Source organism: Zosterops lateralis, assembly GCF_965231275.1.
Source record: "Zosterops lateralis genome assembly, chromosome: 32".
Classification (NCBI taxonomy): Eukaryota; Metazoa; Chordata; class Aves; order Passeriformes; family Zosteropidae; genus Zosterops; species Zosterops lateralis.
Genome location: NC_139792.1, coordinates 2,006,682 through 2,025,463, shown reverse-complemented (window position 1 = coordinate 2,025,463; position 18,782 = coordinate 2,006,682). Strand labels below are relative to the sequence as shown.

The window sequence follows — 18,782 nt, the reverse complement described above, 5'->3', positions numbered from 1 at the left end:
GACCCCCCCTCTGCCTCCCCCCAACCTGTGCCCCCCCAGAGCAGTGACCCCACGTCTCCCACCGGCCCCAGCCCCGATGTGCTCGCCCCGGTACCACCAAACCCCGGCCTGTCCTGGGGGCAGGAGGGGCTGAGAATGGGCAGGAGGGACAGGGAGGGAAAGAGAAAGGAAAGGGAAGGGAAAAGGGGGGGGCCCAATGTAAAGAGATTTAAAATAAACCAAAGCCGGGTCTGGCAATGAAGACGCCGAGGCCTGGGACCGGGGGAATATACAGGTAATAATACTGCTCACATAGAAAAGTAATAATCCTTCATTTGTACATTTATACAGCGGCTCGTGGCCCCCACCCCCGGCCCCCCCGCCCGCCCCTGGGGTGGGGGCTGTGCCAGGCCCGGGCACCGCGGCCCCTCGCCCCCCACGGCCCCCTATGCCAGGGGGTCTGCAAGGTCATCGTCCCCCCGCGCCAGCAGCTCCCTCTTCTCGTCCGTGCTGGCCAGGGAGTTGCGGCTGTTGTGGGCGCCCATGTACAGCGTGGCATAAACAGGGTTGGTGAAGTTGGTGGGCTGCAGAGAAGGGGGGACAGGTGAGAGAGGGGCACAGACAACACAGATAATCCCCCCTGCCCAGAACTGTCAACCCCAGGGGTGTTCCCTGCCCTGGGGTGACTCGGTGAGAGCTGCCACCAGCTGTGATGTCCTCTCAGGACATGGGACAGGCCTGCTGGCCCTGCCTGCAGCCCCCAGCCCCAAAGCCTTTGTGACCCCTCAGAGCCCCCCAGCCCCAAAGCCTTTGTGACCCCTCAGAGCCCCCCAGCCCCAAAGCCTTTGCAATCCCTCAGACACGTCCAAGCCCTGGAGCCTTTGCAGCCCCTTTGGAGTATCCCCCTTTCTCCCACCCCAAAGCCTTTTGGAGCCTCCCTTGGAGCATCCCCAGCCCCAAACCCTTTGTGAACCTTCAGAGTCTCCCTCAGCCCCAAAATCTTTGAGACCACTCAGAGCACCTCCAGCCCCAAAACCTTTGTGAACCTTCATAGTTTCCACCAGCCCCAAAGCCTCTGTCACCCCTTGGAGTTCCCCTAGTCCCAAAAAGTTTGCAAACCCTTAGAGTCCACCCAGCCCCAAATGCTGTGATCCCTCAAAGCCTTTGTAACCTCTCAGAGCTCCCAGAACTGAAGCTTTTGAGACCCTCAGAGCCCCATCAGCCCCAAAGCCTGTTCAGCCCTGCAGAGCCCCCCAGGAGTGCTGCACAGAGAGCCCTGACAGGCACAGCAATGTGCCCCCCACCGCAGGACGTGTCCCCCCTACACCTCCCACTTTGGGCAGGACCCTGCAGAGCTGACAGCCCCTCACCTTGTCAGGGTCCAGGGCAAAGTCGGCGTCCAGCAGCTCCCCCACGTCGTCATCGGGCTCCCCCTCGTACATTTTGTAGGTGGGATTCCCAATTTCCACATTCATGGCACCGTTGGTCATCCGCTGGTGCTGGAAGCCCTTGGCACTGAGGTGGGGGAGGCAGAGGGTCAGTGACACCCCTGGCTGTCCCCCACCTTTGAGGCTTTCACAGCCAGCAGGGACAGCTCTCGCCCCTCCATCCCCACCAGACTCACCCTTTAATTCTCCACTTGTACCAGACAAAAGCCACCACGGTGAGGAGGATGAGGAGCAGCAGGATGGGGATGACGATGGAAGCTGTTCCTGCGGGAGGAAGGCAGGGGAACAGTCAGAGCCTGGGGAGGGGTCAGTGCTCATATGGGGCTGGCCATGTCCCCTTTCCACCCCAGAATGGGGTTCAGGAGTTGCACAGGGGCACTGGAGAACCCTGGATCACCAACAGTCACACACTGTCCCCCACTTACGGCTGCTCTGCTGCTCTCCCACGATGAAATCCTCACAGCGAGGGCCCGTCATCCCCACAGGACACCTGGGAGTGCAGGGAGAGCACCGGGATTAGCAGGGCAGGGCCATGCAGGGAGGGAGGGAGGGAGAGGTGGGCACAGACCTGGGGTCAGGGTGGGGCGGGGGCACACAGATCGGGGTGTGTCAGTGATGTCTCGGGGGGCAAACAGCCCGCCCTGTCCCCCCTTCCCATGCCCCCCAAGCCCCCTCCTCTCTTACAGGCACTCGGGCAGCTGTGTCTTGTCGCTGATGGAGCAGGTCCCGCCGTGCAGGCAGTAATTGTCACAGGTCAGGCAGCTCGGGGCTATCTTCCCATCAGGGCAGCTGTGGGGCACAGAGGATCAGCCCCATGGGCACTCCCGGCTGTCCTGTGCCCTCCCAGGTGTTCTGTGCTCCCCTCCAGCCCCTCAGGACTCGGCTGTTGGCTCATCCCACCCACACAGCTCATGGCTGGGACACTAGGATGGGCTTTGGGGAGACACTGAGACACCCCCACCTCCTCCCAGGACCATCCGGTCTGCTGGATTTATCTGCCCTGAATTACCAACCCAGATGTGGCTAATCCTTCCACAAGGTGGACAGATTTTTTCGGGGGTCCTTGTGCCCACCACCCCTTTTCCTCCCTCCAGCTCAACATTCCCAGCACCTACATGCAGGAGACCTCCCCGCTCTGCTTGTTGATGTTGCACTTGCCCTCCTGGCACCGGGAGCACTTGTTCTCCTGGCACTGGGCACCCTCAAATTGAGGGGGGCAGCGGCACTGCTTGGCACCACTGGCTGTCATCTGGCACACACCGTCATTCTCACAATAGTCAAAGCACTGCCCTGTGGGGGGACAATGGGGTCAGGGTGGGCAGCCCCTCAGCCACCCCTCCAGAGGGCAGCTGGTGGCCCCAGTCCCCCATGGAGCACCACCCCGCCCCACAGAGCATCCCACCAAAGAGGAGGACCTGGAAATCCAACTGCATGGGTGCTGTTCCCAGGGATTCTCCTAAAAGAGGGGGACACGGGAGCCCAACCCCTGATGCTGTCCCCAGGTATTCCCACACAGCAGCCTCCAAATGAGGGTTGAGAGCCTAACACTGGCACTGTCCCAGAGGTCTCCCTCTAGGCATCTCCAGATGAGGGACACCCACCCTTCTGACCCCCTGTTGCTGTCCCCAGGCATCCCCAGGTGAGGGACACTCATCCTTCCAACACACCCGTTGCTGTCCCCAGACATCTCCAGGTCAGGGGCACCCATCCTCCCAACACTCCAATTGTTGTCCCCAGGTGAGGGACACCCATCCTCCCAAACACCCTCATTGCTGTCTCCAGGTGAGGGACACCCATCCTCCCAAACACCCTCATTGCTGTCTCCAGGTGAGGGACACCCATCCTCCCAAACACCCTCATTGCTGTCTCCAGGTGAGGGACACCCATCCTCCCAAAACACCCATTGCTGTCCCCAGGCATCCCCAGGTCAGGGACACTCATCCTCCCAATACACCCATTGTTGTCCCCAGGTGAGGGACACCCATCCTCCCGATGCCCCCACTGCTGTCCCCACCCCGTGGCACAGTGTGCGGCACTCACGGTACTGGCAGCGGTCCCCGATGAAGGTGGGCAGGCAGCGGCAGGTGGGCTGGTTGCCCTGGTTGACCGTGCAGCTGCCGTTGTGCTGGCAGTAGTCTGTGCACACCTGCTGGTTGCACCGGGGCCCGGTGAAGCCGGTGGGGCAGCGGCAGGTCGGCATTCCTGGGGATAAAACCCGTTAGCTCTGTGTGTGCCCAGCTGTCCGTCTGTCCATCCATCATCGATCCCTCCAACTCACCTGAGGGGGAGGCGGCGCAGGTGCCCCCGTTCTGGCAGTAGTCCGAGCACTGGTCGATCTGGCACTTGTCCCCGTTGTAGCGCGGTTGGCAGCGGCACTTGGCCTGTTTGCGGGCGTTGAGGAAGCAGCTGCCGCCGTTCAGGCACTCCAGGTGACACGTGTCGGTGGTGGGCACTGGGAGGGAGGGATGGAGGGGATGGAAGTGAGCAGGACTGCGCTGGCAGGACCCAACCTTCCTCCTCATCCTCATCCTCTCCTCCTCCGGTGTCACCTACCGACAGGGGAGACGGTGGGCGAGGGAACGACCACGCAGGTGCCGTTGTCCAGGCGTTTGCCGTTGGGGCAGGTGCACACGGGGCCGCTGGGGCTGAGCAGGCAGAGCCACTCACACTTCTTGCGGTCACAAGGGTTGGTCACTGCGGGAGGGGAGGGCACAGGTGGTGAGGACAGCAGGGAGAGGACAGCGGGGTGGTGACAGCATGGTGACCCACAGCACTTCTTGCTCCGCAGCACCTCTAGGACATTCCTCTCTACAGCCCAGTGCTGTCCCTCCCGTGCTCTGAGGTGGCCAACTGACCACTCACCACTGCAGCTGGACTCCCCCAGTCCACCTCACCAAATCCCTGCTAGGCCCACCCAGACACCCCCACTTCAGGCAGGGAGCTGGGGGTCTGAGTCCCCTCTTCCCAAGCTCTGCCAATGCTCCCCTCACCCTCCAGCACCTCACATCAGGTATCAGTCCCTGGCACCTCCCTACCACCCCAGGAGCAGGGTGGGGGTCCCGGGCTGACACACACCCTCTGGCTGCTTGTACTGGTGGTAGAGCACAACATCAGTGGCGTGGTTGAGGCCAGATGTCAGGTTGGTGACAGGCTTGTGCCCGAACTTGTGAATCTTGAAGATGCGGTTGTTGATGTAGGTGACACCGTAGATGTAGTCCTCAAAGATGTCAATGCTGAATGGGTGGCTCAGCCCTGGGGAAGCCAGCGGGGGACATGTGGAGACAGGAATTTGGGGTGGGTCCGAGGCCAGGGACCCCCATGGGGTACCCCTTACCCTTTTTGTTGTCAATGGCCACGACGGGGTCGGTGCCGTTGAGCCGGATGCTGCCGATGACGGAGAGCTTGGCGTCGGCCCAGTACAGCCTCTCGTTGTGGTAGTCCACGGCCAGGCCTGAGGGAACACAGACCCCAGTGAGCCCCCAGAACACCCCAAGCCCTTCCTGACCAACTGACCCACAGAGCAGTCCCCCCACTACTACCAAGGGGCTCCAAGCCCCCAGAACAACCCTCCCCAAAACAAATCATTGAGCATGTCCCCATCATGGCTTTTGTCTTCCTCCTGTCACCTGTCTCTCTCACCTGTTGGCCACTGGATGTTGTCCTGCACCAGGGTCTCCCGCAGTGTCCCATCCATGGCAGCTGTCTCGATCTTGGGGTGATTGCCCCAGTCTGACCAGTACATCGTTCTGTAAGGACACAGGCAGATCATTCCCAGGGGAACAGAACAGCCCAATGAGCAGGGAGGAGAAAACCCTCCCACACTGTCCCCACGGCATCCTGGAGTCACCAGGTACTCTGGGGTAACTTAAGAAGACACAGAAAGTGACACTGGGACACATGGGTGGGCTTTTGGTGAGGGGAGTGTGGTGAGGGCTGGGCAGAGGGATGGGATGAAGGCTCAAGCCCCTCACCCCCGTAGTGGATCCACCACAATGGCGTGGGGCTCATCGATCATCCCCGAAATCAGCGTCTTGCGGTTCTCGCCCTTCATCTGCGCCACCTCAATGACATCCCGCCCCGAGTCCGTCCAGTAGATGTTCCCAGCCACCCAATCGATGGCGATTCCCCGCGGCATCTTCAGCCCTGAGATCTGTGCGGGGCAGAGCAGGGACAGGTGAGGTGGGGAGGACACCATCAGCCCATCCCTGTCACTCCCACCGTGCCCTGGCAGAGCTCACTCACGTTCAGGTGGGTGACACCACCGTCGATCTGGCGCCGGTTGCGGTTGGAGGCGGTGGAGGCAGAGGAGGAGGCGGGCAGCTCCCGGTAGGAGATCCTGCCCGTGTGCCAGTTGGTCCAGTAGATCTTGTTGCCCTTGACGTAGATGTCCATGGCATCAATGCGCACGTTCTCGTCGCCCTGGAAGGCTGGCTCGTAGGCTGAGTTGGGGTTGAAGGGGTACATGCTCCTGATCTTGTTGTCGTCAGCGATGTAGAGGATTTGGTGCTCTGAGCCTGCAGAGGAGGAGAAGAGGTTGGCATGGGCTGGACTGGGAACAGGGGCTCAGGCAGGAGTGGGGATTCAGCCAGGAAAGGGGGATCAGCCCAGCTCTCTGGTGGGACAGGTACAGGGTCACTGGGAGCTTGTCATTGCCTTGGGGCTCACTCTGCCAGGGATGGACAGACTGATGGCACCAGCGGTACCAGAAAGGTGGGCAGAGCAGCAGAGGGTTGAAGGGAAGAGCAAAGGATTCCCACAGGAGCGAGTGGGGGAGTCCTGGCACACAAATAGAACCCATGTGGGTCCCTGTTCCCTCCTGACCTTCCGCCTTGCACATGTTGTCTGTCTTCATGAAGTTCTTGGAGCAGCTGCAGACGTGGGAGCCCTTGGTGTTGTTGCAGAGCTGGGAGCAGGTCCCAAAGCGCAGGCACTCGTTGATGTCTGGGCAGCAGGAGATGGGATCAGACCCGGAGGGTGCCCTCACAGACCCCAACTCTGCCCCAAGGACACCATTCCTGCCGCCCCAGCCCCACCCCAGCTGTGAAATCACATCTCACTGGCAAAAACCAATGCCAAACCCCACAGCTCGATCCCGAGCCCTCTCCAGCAGCAGCGGGAAGTACCTTGGCAAAAATTCTTGTCTGGCACCTTCTGGAAGCCCCTGCGGCAGGTGCAGTATGAGGTGGACTGGGTCTGGACACACTGGGCTTCATCCCCACACATGGTGGTGTTGGTCGTGCAGTCGTATGACTTGTGCTCTGCGGTGGGAAGCATGTCACACGCATGTCACATGTGTGTCACAGCGAGTTCCCCAGCCCCCACCGAGCCTCTGGCTCCCCACCCACCATGGGAGCAGGATTCCTCATCAGAGCCGTCTCCGCAGTCATCGAAGAAGTTGCAGCGGAGGTTGGCGCTGATGCACTTCTTGTTCCCACACAGGAACTCGTTCTTGTCCTGGCTGCAGCTCTTGGGCTTGGCCGTGGGTGACTCTGCGGGTGAGGGGCAGCAGCTGTGACCCCCATGTCCTGGGCACCCATCCCCACAGGACCCTCTGGGAGCAGGCAGGGACTTGGGACCCTACATCCACACCCTGATTTTGGGAGGAAAGACTGGGCAAAGCCAACCCCAACACTTGGGCTGAACCCTGGGGCTCTGGGAGGACCATCCCAAGGGCCACAGTGACCACGCAGGCTGAGGGCTGTGCCCACGGGCAGCCCCACTCACCGCAGTCCTTCTCATCCGTGTTATCTCCACAGTTGTCAATGCCGTCGCACTGTCGACCGATCCACAGACATACCCGGTCATTCTTGCAGCGGAACGGTCTGTTGGGGGGACACTGGAATTTCACTGCACCAGCAAACAGAAACAAACGGTGACGGTGAAAGGAGACGCCGTAGCCAGGCTGTCACACATGTCACGAGCTGCTGCTCGGCCTCTGCCCGCTCTCCGGGGAGGGCTGTCCCACGCGGGCGAGCGGGCTCCGGAGGCTGAAGCAAAGAGACTGAAGCAAAGACCATCGCCCGGCTGCTGTGAGCCCTCTCCTCGCCCAGCCCTGGCCCCCCTGAGCCCCCTCCCCACTGCCAGCCCCTCACCCTGCTCAGCCCCTCACCCCACTCAGTCCCTCTGCAACTCCTTTCCCTCAATCAGAGTCACCTCCAAGCCCTCAGCCCCACCAGCCACCCCCAAGAGGAGCTGCCAAAGGTTTCCCCCAGACCCTCCAGTCCCTGCAGGGTTTTTGAGTTCCAGGACTGCCACCCCATCCTGGGGTATGGGAGGGCTCAGGGCAGTGTCACTCACAGCACTCCTCGGGATTCTCATCAGAGTTGTCCCCACAATCGTCCTCCCCGTCACACTTCCAGGCCAGGGGCTTGCACAGGGTGTTGTTGCACTGGAACTCGTCCAGGGGACACGTGCGAACTGCGACAGCGCAAGAGGGGACATGTCAGCTCGTGCTGCCCTGCTGCCAAAACCCCAGCCTGGGGCTGCATTTCCAATTTCCAGCACGGACAGGGGGTCTCCAGGGCTGCAGAGTTTCCAGGGCTCGGATACATGTCCGTGCATGCTCCAGGGTGGGGCAGAAAGGGGTGGACACACACACACACACAGGGAAGCGCTCTCATCCACACTGGGGACACAGGTGACACGAGGGCAGGGAGGTGGGGACACACAACCAGCCCCGGGGGACACACAGCTCTGCCATTACCCCCGGTGCCACAGTTCTCCTCGTCAGAGCCATCCATGCAGTCGGCGTCGGCGTCGCAGCGCCAGCGCATGGGGATGCAGTGCCCGTTCTTGCACTTGAACTGGTCAAACTCACAGCGGGGAGTGCAGTCTTTCTGCAGGGGACACAGTGAAGGACACGGTCAGCAGGGACAGGGTGGCTATGGCAGGCCCCTGTCCTATTGCCACACCAGGCTCTGAGCCCCAGGGCCACGGGCAGGGACAGAGGTGTGGCTGTGTCCCCCTCTCTCTGCCTCATCGGGGCTGTACCTCGTCGGAGCCGTCGGCACAGTCGTGGTCCCCATCACATTTCCACCTGCCCGCAATGCAGCGGCCGTTGGCACACGAGAATTCACTCTCAGAGCAGGGACGGGGCGCTGGGGACAGAGAACAAGGGATGTGCCCTGAGCCTGGGGACAGGCTGTGAGGGCAGGGGGTGTCCCTGGCCAACAGCTGAGGGGACACAGGCTGACACAGTCACATGGCTGGTGGCACTGGGGACAGAGGATACAGGCAGAGCTGTGGGAGCTGCCAGAGGGGCACAGCTGGTACCACCTCCCAGCCCCTTCCCACCCCACTCCAGGGCTCCCAGCTCCCTGAGGGGGTTCTGGGGGCACTGTGGCCACACAGCCTGGCTGTCCCCCAGGTCACTCCCTCTCCATAGGGCAGCACCAGCCCCACTGCTGCCCATCCTGGCTGCCCCCCAGGCAGGAGGAACTGCAGCAGTGCCCTGGAGGAGCCTCATCCCCATCTCCCCTCACAGGGCATGGGGACAGACACCCACTCACAGCTCACTGGCACAGCCAGTGCCAAATCCAGGAGGATGGCACGTGGCACAGTCGCCCACCTGGGATGGCTCTTGGGACCCTTCCCCTCCCCATGTCCCCAGGGTATTGGGGTGCAGGGCCCCTCTGGTCATGGCACAGGACTGTGGGGGAACAGGGGAACAGGGGGTGTCCAGGTGGAGCAGGGAGAGTCACGGTGGGGATGGGTTTTGGAGCCAAGTCCAAGCCATGCACGGGCTCTGCAGAGCAGCAGGGTCAGACCCTCCCTGGCTGTAACTCCGTGGAGGGAGAAGCTGGTGCTGATGCTCAGTAAATCCACCTGGATTGTCCAGTCCCGACCCCTCTGCCCTCACCTAGAAATTATTGTCTTCATTGATTTTAGAGAGACTGTACATGGAATTAAAAGATTTTGGCAGGAACCTACCTCTGAGCGCCCCATAACGACAGTGTGAAAATGGAGAAAAACATAAGATGAAGTGAAATGGCACAAACTCAAAAACACGACGGGAAATCAACAGAAAAGAAAACAAAAGCTGCACCCTAAAGACCTGCAGGAAGACAGAGGGACCCAGTGGGCACTGCAGGGTAGGAGAGGGTCTGGCAGCAGACCCTGGTGCCATCCCCTGGGCAGCCTGGAACCCTCTGGGTGCTGTGGGGTGGGAGAGGGTCTGACAGCAGATCCTGGTGCCACCCCACAGGCAGCCTGAACCCCTCTGGAGGGACAGAGCCACAGTGGAGCTCTGGGGGTGGTCTTGTCCATGAGGACACTCTTGCTGCTTGGCTGCTTAGTGGGGCAGGTGCTGGCAGGAGCTCATGAAGGGGCACCACTGAACTCTCTGCCCCAGCTCTGGGGATCAGCCACCTCCCCACGCACTGGCCCAGGCCTGGGATTGTGACTCAGGTCCCTCCTGACAGTTCTGTGTGTCCCCACTGCCACTCCAGGTGCCACTGCCAAGCAGGGGGTGGAATAGTGGGTGATGCTTGGTGGCAGAGCAGGACAAGGTGCCCTCGGGTGACTCCAGCCTTGCTGGGCCCCCACGTTGCTGCAGGGAGCATGTTGGGGTCACCCCTTCCCTGTCACCATCACCCTTGGCACAGCCTCCCCTCTGTGGGGCCAGGCTCCCCAGACCCCTGGAGTCGGGGGTGTCCTGGCTGGGGGACACAGTGGCACTCCCAGCCACCAGCCTGACACTCCCCAGCAGCAGAAGAGGGTCTGGGGGGGCCCAAACCTCTCCCCTCTCCACTGCTCCACCCCAGGGACAGTAAAGGCTCGGGGGTGGCACGTACTGCAGCTCTCCTCGTCCGAGTTGTCCCCGCAGTCGTTGTCGTAGTCGCACTGCCAGCGGCCCGGCACACAGCGGTTGTTCTTGCAGCGGAACTGGTACGGCTCACAGGTGCGCTCGTCTGGGACAGGGGACAGGGACAGGGGTCAGCACTGCCCCACATCAGGGGAGGGATGGGACAGGGGTCAGCAGTGCCCCAGATCAGGGGAGGGACGGGACAGGGGTCAGCAATGCCCCAAATGAGGGGAGGGATGGGACAGGGGTCAGCAATGCCCCAAATGAGGGGAGGGATGGGACAGGGGTCAGCAGTGCCCCAAATCAGGGGAGGGATGTGACAGGGACAGGTGCCAGCACTGCCCCACATAGCGGGGACTGTTGGATGGGGACAGGGACAGGGGTCAGCACTGCCCCAAACGAGGCAAGGGACTGACAGGGACAGGGGTCAGCACCACCCCACACAAAGGGACAGGACGGGGACAAGGACAGGGGTCAGCACTGTCCTGAACGAGGGGAAATATGGGACAGGGACAGGTGTGAGCACTCTGCTGCATGAGGGGAAGGACAGCACAGGGACAGGGAAAGGTATCAGCACTGCCCAAAACAGGGGGAAGGAAGGGACAGGGACAGGGGTCAGCACTGCCCCAAACAAAGGGCTGGACAGGACAGGGACAGGAACAGTGACAGGGGTCAGTGCTGCCCTGCACAGTGGAAGACATGGGACAGGGATGGGATCAGCACTGCCCCACATGAGGGGAGGAATGGGACAAGGACAGAGGTCAGCACTGCCCTGTATGATGGGAGGATGAGACAGGGACAGGTGTCAGCACCGCCCTGAACATGAGGAGGGAGAGGACAGGGACAGGGTCAGAGGTTAGCACTGCTCCACATGATGAATGGAACCAGGACAGGGGTCACCACTGCCCAGCACCTCCCTCTGACCCATCCTACTCAGCAAAGGAGCAGCTGGAACTCCTGGGACACCCCAGAGGAGACAGCCAATGCCAGGCCAGCCTCTCCCTTGGGGAACAGGGACACAAGATGACACTGGCTCGTCCCCACAGCCCCTGCTCACCGCATTCCTCCTTGGGCTCATCGGATCCATCCCCACAGTCGTCCTCCCCGTCACACTTCCAGCGCGCTGGGATGCACCGGCCCGAGTCCTTGCACCTGAACTCATCCACACCACAGGTCATTTGGGCTGGAGGGGACAAAGTGACACAGGCACAGGGCAGGGATCAGCACTGATCAGGCAAGTGTTGCTCTCTGCAGGGCTGATGAACAGCCTGGAGCTGGGTGAGATCTCCCTCCCTTCCAAACAGTTCTCCAGGGAGAAGTCAGGGGAAGGAGGATCCCAGCAGGACAGATCCAGGCAGAGCCACTAACACCATCACCCACTGCCCACGGGGACTGAGCAGGGACTGAGCAGGGACCGAGGAGCGACCGAGGTAGAACTGAGCAGGAACTGAGCAAGGACTGAGGAGGGACTAAGGAGAGACTGGAATAGAACTGAAAAGGGATGGAGCGAGGACTAGCAGGGACTGAACAAGGACTGAGCAGGGACTGAGCAGGGACTGAGGAGGGACCGAGGTAGAACTGAGCAGGGACTGAGTAAGGACTGAGGAGGGACCAAGAAGAGACTGGAGTAGAAATGAGCAGGAACTGAGCAAAGACTGAGCAGGGATTGAGGAGGGACCGAGGCAGAACTGAGCAGGAACTGGGCAGGGACTGAGCAGGGACCAAAAAGGGACTGAGCAGGGACCAAAAAGGGACTGAGCAGGGACCAAAAGGGACTGAGCAGGGACCTGCCACCCCGCCAGCACACAGAGGTGCCCAGTGTGGGCATTTTACACATGGCCAGAACCCCTCCCCACACAGGCCCCTTACTGCAGTTGGCAGGTTCATCGGAGCCGTCCACGCAGTCGTTGTCACGGTCACAGACCCAGACACGGGGGATGCAGCGCTTGGTGATGGCACACTGGAACTGGTTGGGGGCACAGGTCACCTCAGCTGCAGGAGGGAGAAGGGGTGTCAGGAAGGGCAGCAGGGCAGGCAGGGACCAGCCACTCCTTTCCCCAGAAAACAGCTGTGGGGTTGAGAGGTGTGTGGATGCTCCAGGGATTACAAGGGGCTTGTGTGTTCAGTGGAGGAGATGGAGTAGAACTATAAAATGGCCCCAGAAGACTCCAAGCTACTGGGAGGACAGGACAGAGGCCACCAGATCCCTCAGCTGGACAACAGTCTCAGCCCAAACCCACTTCAAGGGATTTAAGGATGTCATTTCCACTAGGAAACAGCAGAGTCTGCAATGGAGACAGAAGGTCTACGGAGACCCAGAGTATGGAGAAAACCCTGGGACAACCCAGGGAGCCAAACACCCCAAGATAGGGACCTGAGCCCCTCATTCTGGCCCACACTTGCTCCCAGCTGACACCCTGAGCCCCCCACTCACGACAATCCTTCTCGTCCTCGCCGTCCCCGCAGTTGTCCTGCCCGTTGCAGCGGAAGATGCCGGGGATGCAGCGGTTGGTGTTGGTGCACTTGAACTGGCTGGGCAGGCAGACGTGGATGTCTGGGGAAGAGGTGACACGGTCAGGGGGTGACAGGCTGCAGCTCCACGCTGTGGGGGCCTGGGGGTCACGAGGGGACACAGGGAACCTACCACAGTTGGCCTCATCTGAGTTGTCCTGGCAGTCGTTGTCGCCGTCGCAGATGAAGGCGGGGTTGGTGCAGATCCCTGTGGAGCACTGGAACTGCCCTGGCCTGCACTTGAACTCAGCTGTGGGGTAACACAGGGCCACAGGTTTGCTCTGAGGAACATTTCTAGGGCACACCTCAACCCCCTGCTCCACCCCTCTGGAGTCCTTTGCAGGGACCCAACATCCAATTCTGGGCTCCAGCCCTGCTCCATGGGACAATCCTGACACAGGGACAGGTGTGTCCCCACTGCTCCCTGAACCCTGTTATTGGACTGACCCTCCCTTCCATGAGGCTGTCCCAACAGCCCAGGGTGCTGGGGCCCTGTGTCACCCCCTGGCACTCACGGCAATCGTCCGGCTCGTCCGACCGGTCCCCGCAGTCGTCCTCGGTGTCGCATTTCCACCAGAAAGGGATGCACTTGTCGTTCTTGCAGACAAACTGATAGAGGGAGGAGCTCGTGGGGTGGTTCAGGATAGGGAACCCCAAAAGATTTCATCCCCAGAAATATCAGCCAAGGGCACTGATGCTGTGCTGACACCTCCAGGTATTCCCAAATCCTGACCCAAAGCAAAGCCTTAACCCCACCCAGGCCCTGGGGTTTGAGGAGAGAGGTTGAAGAACATTCCAGAGCTGGAGGGTCTCTGGCTCCCCTGGACACCCCCAAATATGAAGTACCACAGGAGGGAGGTGCTGCCTGCACCCACAGAAGACCATGCTACATCCCAGAACCCTTGGGGAGACCATGGCAGGAGGGACACAGGCATGGGGAATTTCCAGGCAGGCAGGGACAGGCAGGGACAGGCAGGGACAGACAGGGACAGGCAGGGACAGGCAGGCAGGGGCTTACCTGGCTGGCTGTGCAGTTGGACACGCAGGTTTTGCCATCGCTGCCCAGGTAGAAGTTGGTGGGACAGGCACACTTGTGCCCCCCACCCGGTGAGAGCAGGCAGAGGTTGCTGCAGCCACCATTGTTGGTCTTGCAGGGATGGTTGGGAACTGGGGAGAGCAGGGCAACAACAGCCAGTCAGACCGAGCTGGGGACCCTCAAGGTGGCACAGGAGCACCTTTTCACCCTGCTCCTGCTCCCCCTGCCCAACCTGGCATCCCCCACATCCCTTTCCCAGGGTGGTTCCCCAGCACTGGCACCCCCAGGCCGTGCTCACCGTCAGGCTGGCGGTAGGGGTGGTAGATGTGGATGTCCATGGGCCTGTGCAAGGTGCTGATCAGCAGAGTCTTGTTGGCACCCGTTGTCTTGTGGGCCCGGTTGATGGATTTGGTCTCCCAGTCGGTCCAGTAGATGAAATCCTCAAAGAGGGTGAGTGCGAAGATGTGTGGGATGTCCTGGCTCAGCACTGCGAGGGGAGTGAGCACTCAGCAAGGGGCTGTGCCACCTTCCCCTCCCACAAATAATCAGCCACTTCCCTGGACACAGAAGAGTGGCCAGAGCTGGGGACTGGCCCCAGCAGCCCTGGCTCCCACTCCAAAGCCTGACCCACATCCTGGAGCCCCCCCAAGGCCTTCTGGAACAGCAGGAGCCTCAGTGCTCTCACCCGTGTGCCGGTTGGAGCCGTCCAGGCTGGCAAACTCGATGTAGTCCTCACGGGCATCAGCCCAGTAGATCCTGCTGTTGATGTAATCGAGGGTGAGCCCGTTGGGCCACGTGATCTTGGTGTCCACGATGACGCTGCGGTTGGTGCCGTCCATGCCGATCTTCCCAATCAGAGAGTGGTCCCCCCAGTCCGTCCAGTAGAGGTAACTGGGGATGAAACAGAAGAGCAGGGAGAGGCTGAGTTGGGAACCACAGAAATTTCTCCAGGTGAGGGTGGTGAGGCCCTGGCACAGGTTGCCCAGGGAAGTGGTGGCTGCTCCATCCCTGGAAATGTCCAAGGTTGGACAGGGCTTGGAGCAACCTGGGATAGTGGAAGGTGACAGCAATGAGGTGGAACAAAATGCTTTAAGGTCTTTTCCATCCCAAACCACCCCGTGACTCTGTGATAAATAGAAGCACATGGGCACAGGGTAGGGAAAAGGTATGGACACCACACATCCTGGTGTCCCAGAGGCCAAGAGGGAAGGCTTCATCCCATCTCCCAACCTCTGTGACTCCAGCAAGGTGAGCACAGCCCCCTCCCCAGCAGAGAGGCAGGTCCATGTCCCCGCCCAGGCTCTCACCCGTTCTGCACATCCACCACGAGCGCGCGGGGCTCGCGCAGGCCCGAGTTGACCAGCACGGTGCGGTACGCGCCGTTGAGCTTCGACACCTCGATAGTGTCCCGACCCTTGTCACACCAGTACAGGTTTCCTCCCACCCAGTCCACGGCCAGCCCATCGGGGTTGCTGAGCCCCGTGCGGTGAAGGACCTGCCAGGAGGAATCAGAGGTGACAGGGCTGAGCAGAGAGAACTACACCCTGATCTCTCAGGGGTGACAGCATTCCCCCCTTCCCAACTCAGATCTTCTTCCTCACTCCTCTCTTAGGTTTAGATGGGATATAGGGAAAAAATTCCTCCCTGTGAGGGTGGGGAGGCCCTGGCACAGGTTCACAGAGAAGCTGTGGCTGCCCCATCCCTGGAAGTGTCCAAGGCCAGGTTGGATGGGGCTTGGAGCAACAACCCTGGAATAGTGTCCCTGCCCATGGCAGGGGAGCAAAACTGGATGAACTTTAAGATCCCTTCTGACCCAAATCATTCCACAACTCCATGAATCTTCCCCCAACCTTCCTTGTCAAGCATTTCAAGGCAGTGTGGAGCCCACCCCTGCTTGGGGTGGGGCTGCAAAACATCCCACAGCAACTGGGGTTGATTCCCAAAGCCCAGTGATGAACCCACAGTGGAACAGGAGGTGAGTGAGGAGGTGCCTGGCCTGGGGGTGCCCCAAGGGGCTGCTCCCCATCCTCACCTGGACGTTGCTGCCGTTGATGTGCATGCGGCGGATCATGCTGCCCTGCGTGGTGACATCTGTCCAGTAGATCATCTGCTCCCGGTAGTCGAAATCCAGAGCCACGGCGTTGTTCAGCCCCTGGAGAGGAGGGAGGGAGAAAGGTCACAGCAGCCTCAGTGGCTGGCATGGGGTCTGGGGGGTTTTATAGAGCCCATGAGCCTCCCTGCCTGCTCCTCGCTCACAGTGACCTCCTGACATTTAGATGGATCTACCATTCCTCTGGAGAGCCAAGAGCTCAAACTCCTCAGCTGGCAGCTCCTCTGTCCTTCAGGGCCCACTCCATCCCCAAATCCCAGCCACATGGGGCTGGTGTCCCTCCTGCTCCCAGCTCACCCCGCACCTGCTTGAGCAGAGTGTAGTTGGAACCATCCAGGTTGAGCTTCCTCAGATAGTAGCGGTTGGCGAAGATGAGGAAAGGCTCTTCATCTGCACGGGGAAAGAGGGAAAAGTGGCAAGGCAGCACTGCTGGGATGTGGGCAGAACCCAGCAGACCTGCCACCCTCCCAGTCCCACCCCCTCATGAGTTGGGGGCAGCCACTTCACCCTCCACCTCCAACACCAGCAGCATCCCATAGTCACCAGGAACACCCTGGGCTCTGCGCCCACACCTGGCTCTCACCTGTGACAGCCTTGCAGCTGGTGGGGTTGTCAGGTCTGAGCTTGTAGCCCTCAGTGCAGAGGCACTTGAAGCTGCCCAGGGTGTTGATGCACTTCTGGCTGCAGGGGTAGGTGGTGGAGCACTCGTCGATGTCGATGCACGTCTTCCCGTCGTCCTTCAGCCGGAATCCGGGACGGCATCTGCACTGCAGGAGCAACCCGGAGCTGTCAGACACCTCCAAGGCCCGCACGCCGGGAGGTGGCAGGTGCTGGGAGGTGACAAGTGTCACCGTGGGACACGTGGACTCAGCAAGGACAGCTGAGATGCACAAACAGCGCCTGAAGCGCCCGTGTCACATCCCTGGCCCAGCTGGCACAGGACAGACACAACCCTCACGTCTGCGGAGGAGGAGGAATGAGAGGGAACAGCAGGAGCTGTGCCAGGGGAGGTTTAGGCTGGATATCAGGAAAAGGTTCTTCCCCCAGAGGGTGGTCAGGCACTGTTGGTTGGCACAGCCCCAAGGCTGCCAGAGCTCCAGGAGCATTTGGACAACACACTCAAGCACAGGGTGGGATTTCTGAGGTCTCCTGTGCAGGGGCAGGAGTTGGACTTCAACAATCATTGTAGGTCCCTTCCAATTCAGGGCATTCTGCAATTCTATGAACTCTGCAGCCAGCCCCCCACCCCAAGGCCCCCTACCTTGTACCCAATCTTGAGGTCCTCACACTCCTGGGAGCAGCCACTCAGCTTCTTGTTGAGGCACTCATTGATGAAGCAGTTAAGCTCATCAGAGCCATCGGCACAGTCATTGTTGTTGTCGCAGAGCAGCGCCTCAGAGATGCAATTCCCGTTCTTGCAGAGGAAGAAGGAGTCGTTGCACTTGTTTTCTGCAGAGAGGAGGTGGTGGTGGTCAGTGGGGGCTCTGCTATCCCCCCCAGGACCCCACCATGACCCCAGCAGGTACCTGGGCTGCTGCAGCGTGGGTTCTTGGGCGCCTCATCCGAGTGGTCGTGGCAGTCGAATTCCCCGTCACATTCCCACTGACGGTTGCTGAGGCAGCGGCCGTTCTGACAGCGGAACTCATGGGGGCCACAGGTGGGATACTCTGAGGGAGGGTGAGGGGCTCAGATGGCATCCCACCTTCCTGAGCCTTCCAGAGGCACCGTGGAGCCACTCAGAGAGAGAGAGACACCATGGAGCCAAACCTTCCCGAGCTACCGGGAGTGACAGGGACACCACAGAGCAGCTGGCCTGGGACAGGGCTGCTCTGCACACACGCGGGTCTCTTTGTGGGTTTGGATCTCTCTGTGGGTTTGGATCTCTCTGTGGGTTTGGATCCCTGTGTCAGGGCTGGGGGGCTGCTCTCCACCAACAATCCCCCTCTGCTGCCTCTCTGGGTCCCCTCTCACCACAAACTCACACCAAACCCCTCCAGGGTGAGGAAGACCCTCCCAGGGTACTGTCCCAAAGCCCAGGAGCACCCAGTGTGGCTGCTGGGTCAGTCCCCCTGCATCCCACAGACACTCAGGTCCCACAGACACCCACCACACTCCGGGGACTCATCGGAGCCGTCACCACAGTCGTCGTCGTGGTCGCAGACAAAGTGCTTGGGGATGCACTGCCGGTTCCCACACATGAACTCCCGCTCGTCACAGGTGTTGTTGTACACTGCAATGGAGCACCATCACCATCACCATTAGCCCCTGCCAGCCCCCAGCCTCCCCCAGCCCCCCACCCTCGGGCACTCACAGCAGCCAGCGGCGAGGGTCTCATCGGCCCCGTCTGCACAGTCCTTGTCCCCGTCACAGAGCCAGCGCTCCGGCACACACACGTAGGTGCCTGGGCACTGGAAGGATCCTGAGCTGCACGTGGTCAGCCCTGGGGGAGGGAGGAGCAGGATGGAGTCTGGTCACCCCACTGCTGGAGGCTCTGGGGAGCTCCAAGAGACAGAGCTCAGGAAGAGCGGTAAGACCATGAGTGGGAGAAGGGAGGGGGAGAGGCAGGAACACGGATGCAGGAACATGGTGATGGAGAAGGCAGGGACTGAGGATGGGGAGAAGGGCTGGAGCAGACTCACGGCAGCGACTGTCCTCATCAGAGCCGTCCCCACAGTCATCGGCCCCATCACACACCCAGAGCTTGGAGATGCAGCGGTGGTTGTTGCACTCGAACTGCACAGGGTAGCAGAATTTGTCTGGGAGAGGAGAAGAGGAGGAGATGGGGGTCAGAGCGAGGTGATAAGGGGAGGACACACCAGCAGAGCACGGCCAGGCTGGGCCAGCTGGGCTCCAGGAGCCCAGGGGATGTTTGGGGTACTGCTCGTGGTCACATAG

General features: G+C 60.8%; 1 protein-coding gene across 1 annotated transcript in view; it reads right to left on the bottom strand.

Annotated features, from left to right (window-relative positions):
• Window positions 1-362: 362 nt before the first annotated feature.
• LRP1 (LDL receptor related protein 1) overlaps window positions 363-18,782 on the bottom strand; it is a gene marked incomplete at its 5' end in the record, with an annotated part of 79,940 nt that continues 61,520 nt past the window's right edge. Inside the window, 39 exons of the mRNA XM_083880994.1 lie at window positions 363-563; window positions 1,350-1,494; window positions 1,604-1,691; window positions 1,853-1,917; window positions 2,112-2,216; window positions 2,543-2,717; window positions 3,468-3,629; window positions 3,706-3,879; window positions 3,981-4,121; window positions 4,503-4,679; window positions 4,762-4,878; window positions 5,067-5,173; window positions 5,399-5,577; window positions 5,670-5,941; window positions 6,249-6,368; window positions 6,551-6,685; window positions 6,773-6,916; window positions 7,152-7,274; window positions 7,725-7,844; window positions 8,131-8,263; window positions 8,418-8,524; window positions 10,220-10,336; window positions 11,288-11,413; window positions 12,100-12,222; window positions 12,665-12,784; window positions 12,875-12,991; window positions 13,257-13,350; window positions 13,760-13,908; window positions 14,076-14,264; window positions 14,463-14,668; window positions 15,085-15,272; window positions 15,810-15,929; window positions 16,192-16,277; window positions 16,471-16,654; window positions 17,149-17,336; window positions 17,414-17,554; window positions 17,995-18,117; window positions 18,199-18,327; window positions 18,527-18,643. Coding sequence (XP_083737120.1) covers window positions 426-563; window positions 1,350-1,494; window positions 1,604-1,691; window positions 1,853-1,917; window positions 2,112-2,216; window positions 2,543-2,717; window positions 3,468-3,629; window positions 3,706-3,879; window positions 3,981-4,121; window positions 4,503-4,679; window positions 4,762-4,878; window positions 5,067-5,173; window positions 5,399-5,577; window positions 5,670-5,941; window positions 6,249-6,368; window positions 6,551-6,685; window positions 6,773-6,916; window positions 7,152-7,274; window positions 7,725-7,844; window positions 8,131-8,263; window positions 8,418-8,524; window positions 10,220-10,336; window positions 11,288-11,413; window positions 12,100-12,222; window positions 12,665-12,784; window positions 12,875-12,991; window positions 13,257-13,350; window positions 13,760-13,908; window positions 14,076-14,264; window positions 14,463-14,668; window positions 15,085-15,272; window positions 15,810-15,929; window positions 16,192-16,277; window positions 16,471-16,654; window positions 17,149-17,336; window positions 17,414-17,554; window positions 17,995-18,117; window positions 18,199-18,327; window positions 18,527-18,643 — 5,444 coding nt within the window. The 3' untranslated portion in view covers window positions 363-425. The remainder of the gene's footprint in view (window positions 564-1,349; window positions 1,495-1,603; window positions 1,692-1,852; window positions 1,918-2,111; window positions 2,217-2,542; window positions 2,718-3,467; window positions 3,630-3,705; window positions 3,880-3,980; window positions 4,122-4,502; window positions 4,680-4,761; window positions 4,879-5,066; window positions 5,174-5,398; window positions 5,578-5,669; window positions 5,942-6,248; window positions 6,369-6,550; window positions 6,686-6,772; window positions 6,917-7,151; window positions 7,275-7,724; window positions 7,845-8,130; window positions 8,264-8,417; window positions 8,525-10,219; window positions 10,337-11,287; window positions 11,414-12,099; window positions 12,223-12,664; window positions 12,785-12,874; window positions 12,992-13,256; window positions 13,351-13,759; window positions 13,909-14,075; window positions 14,265-14,462; window positions 14,669-15,084; window positions 15,273-15,809; window positions 15,930-16,191; window positions 16,278-16,470; window positions 16,655-17,148; window positions 17,337-17,413; window positions 17,555-17,994; window positions 18,118-18,198; window positions 18,328-18,526; window positions 18,644-18,782) is intronic.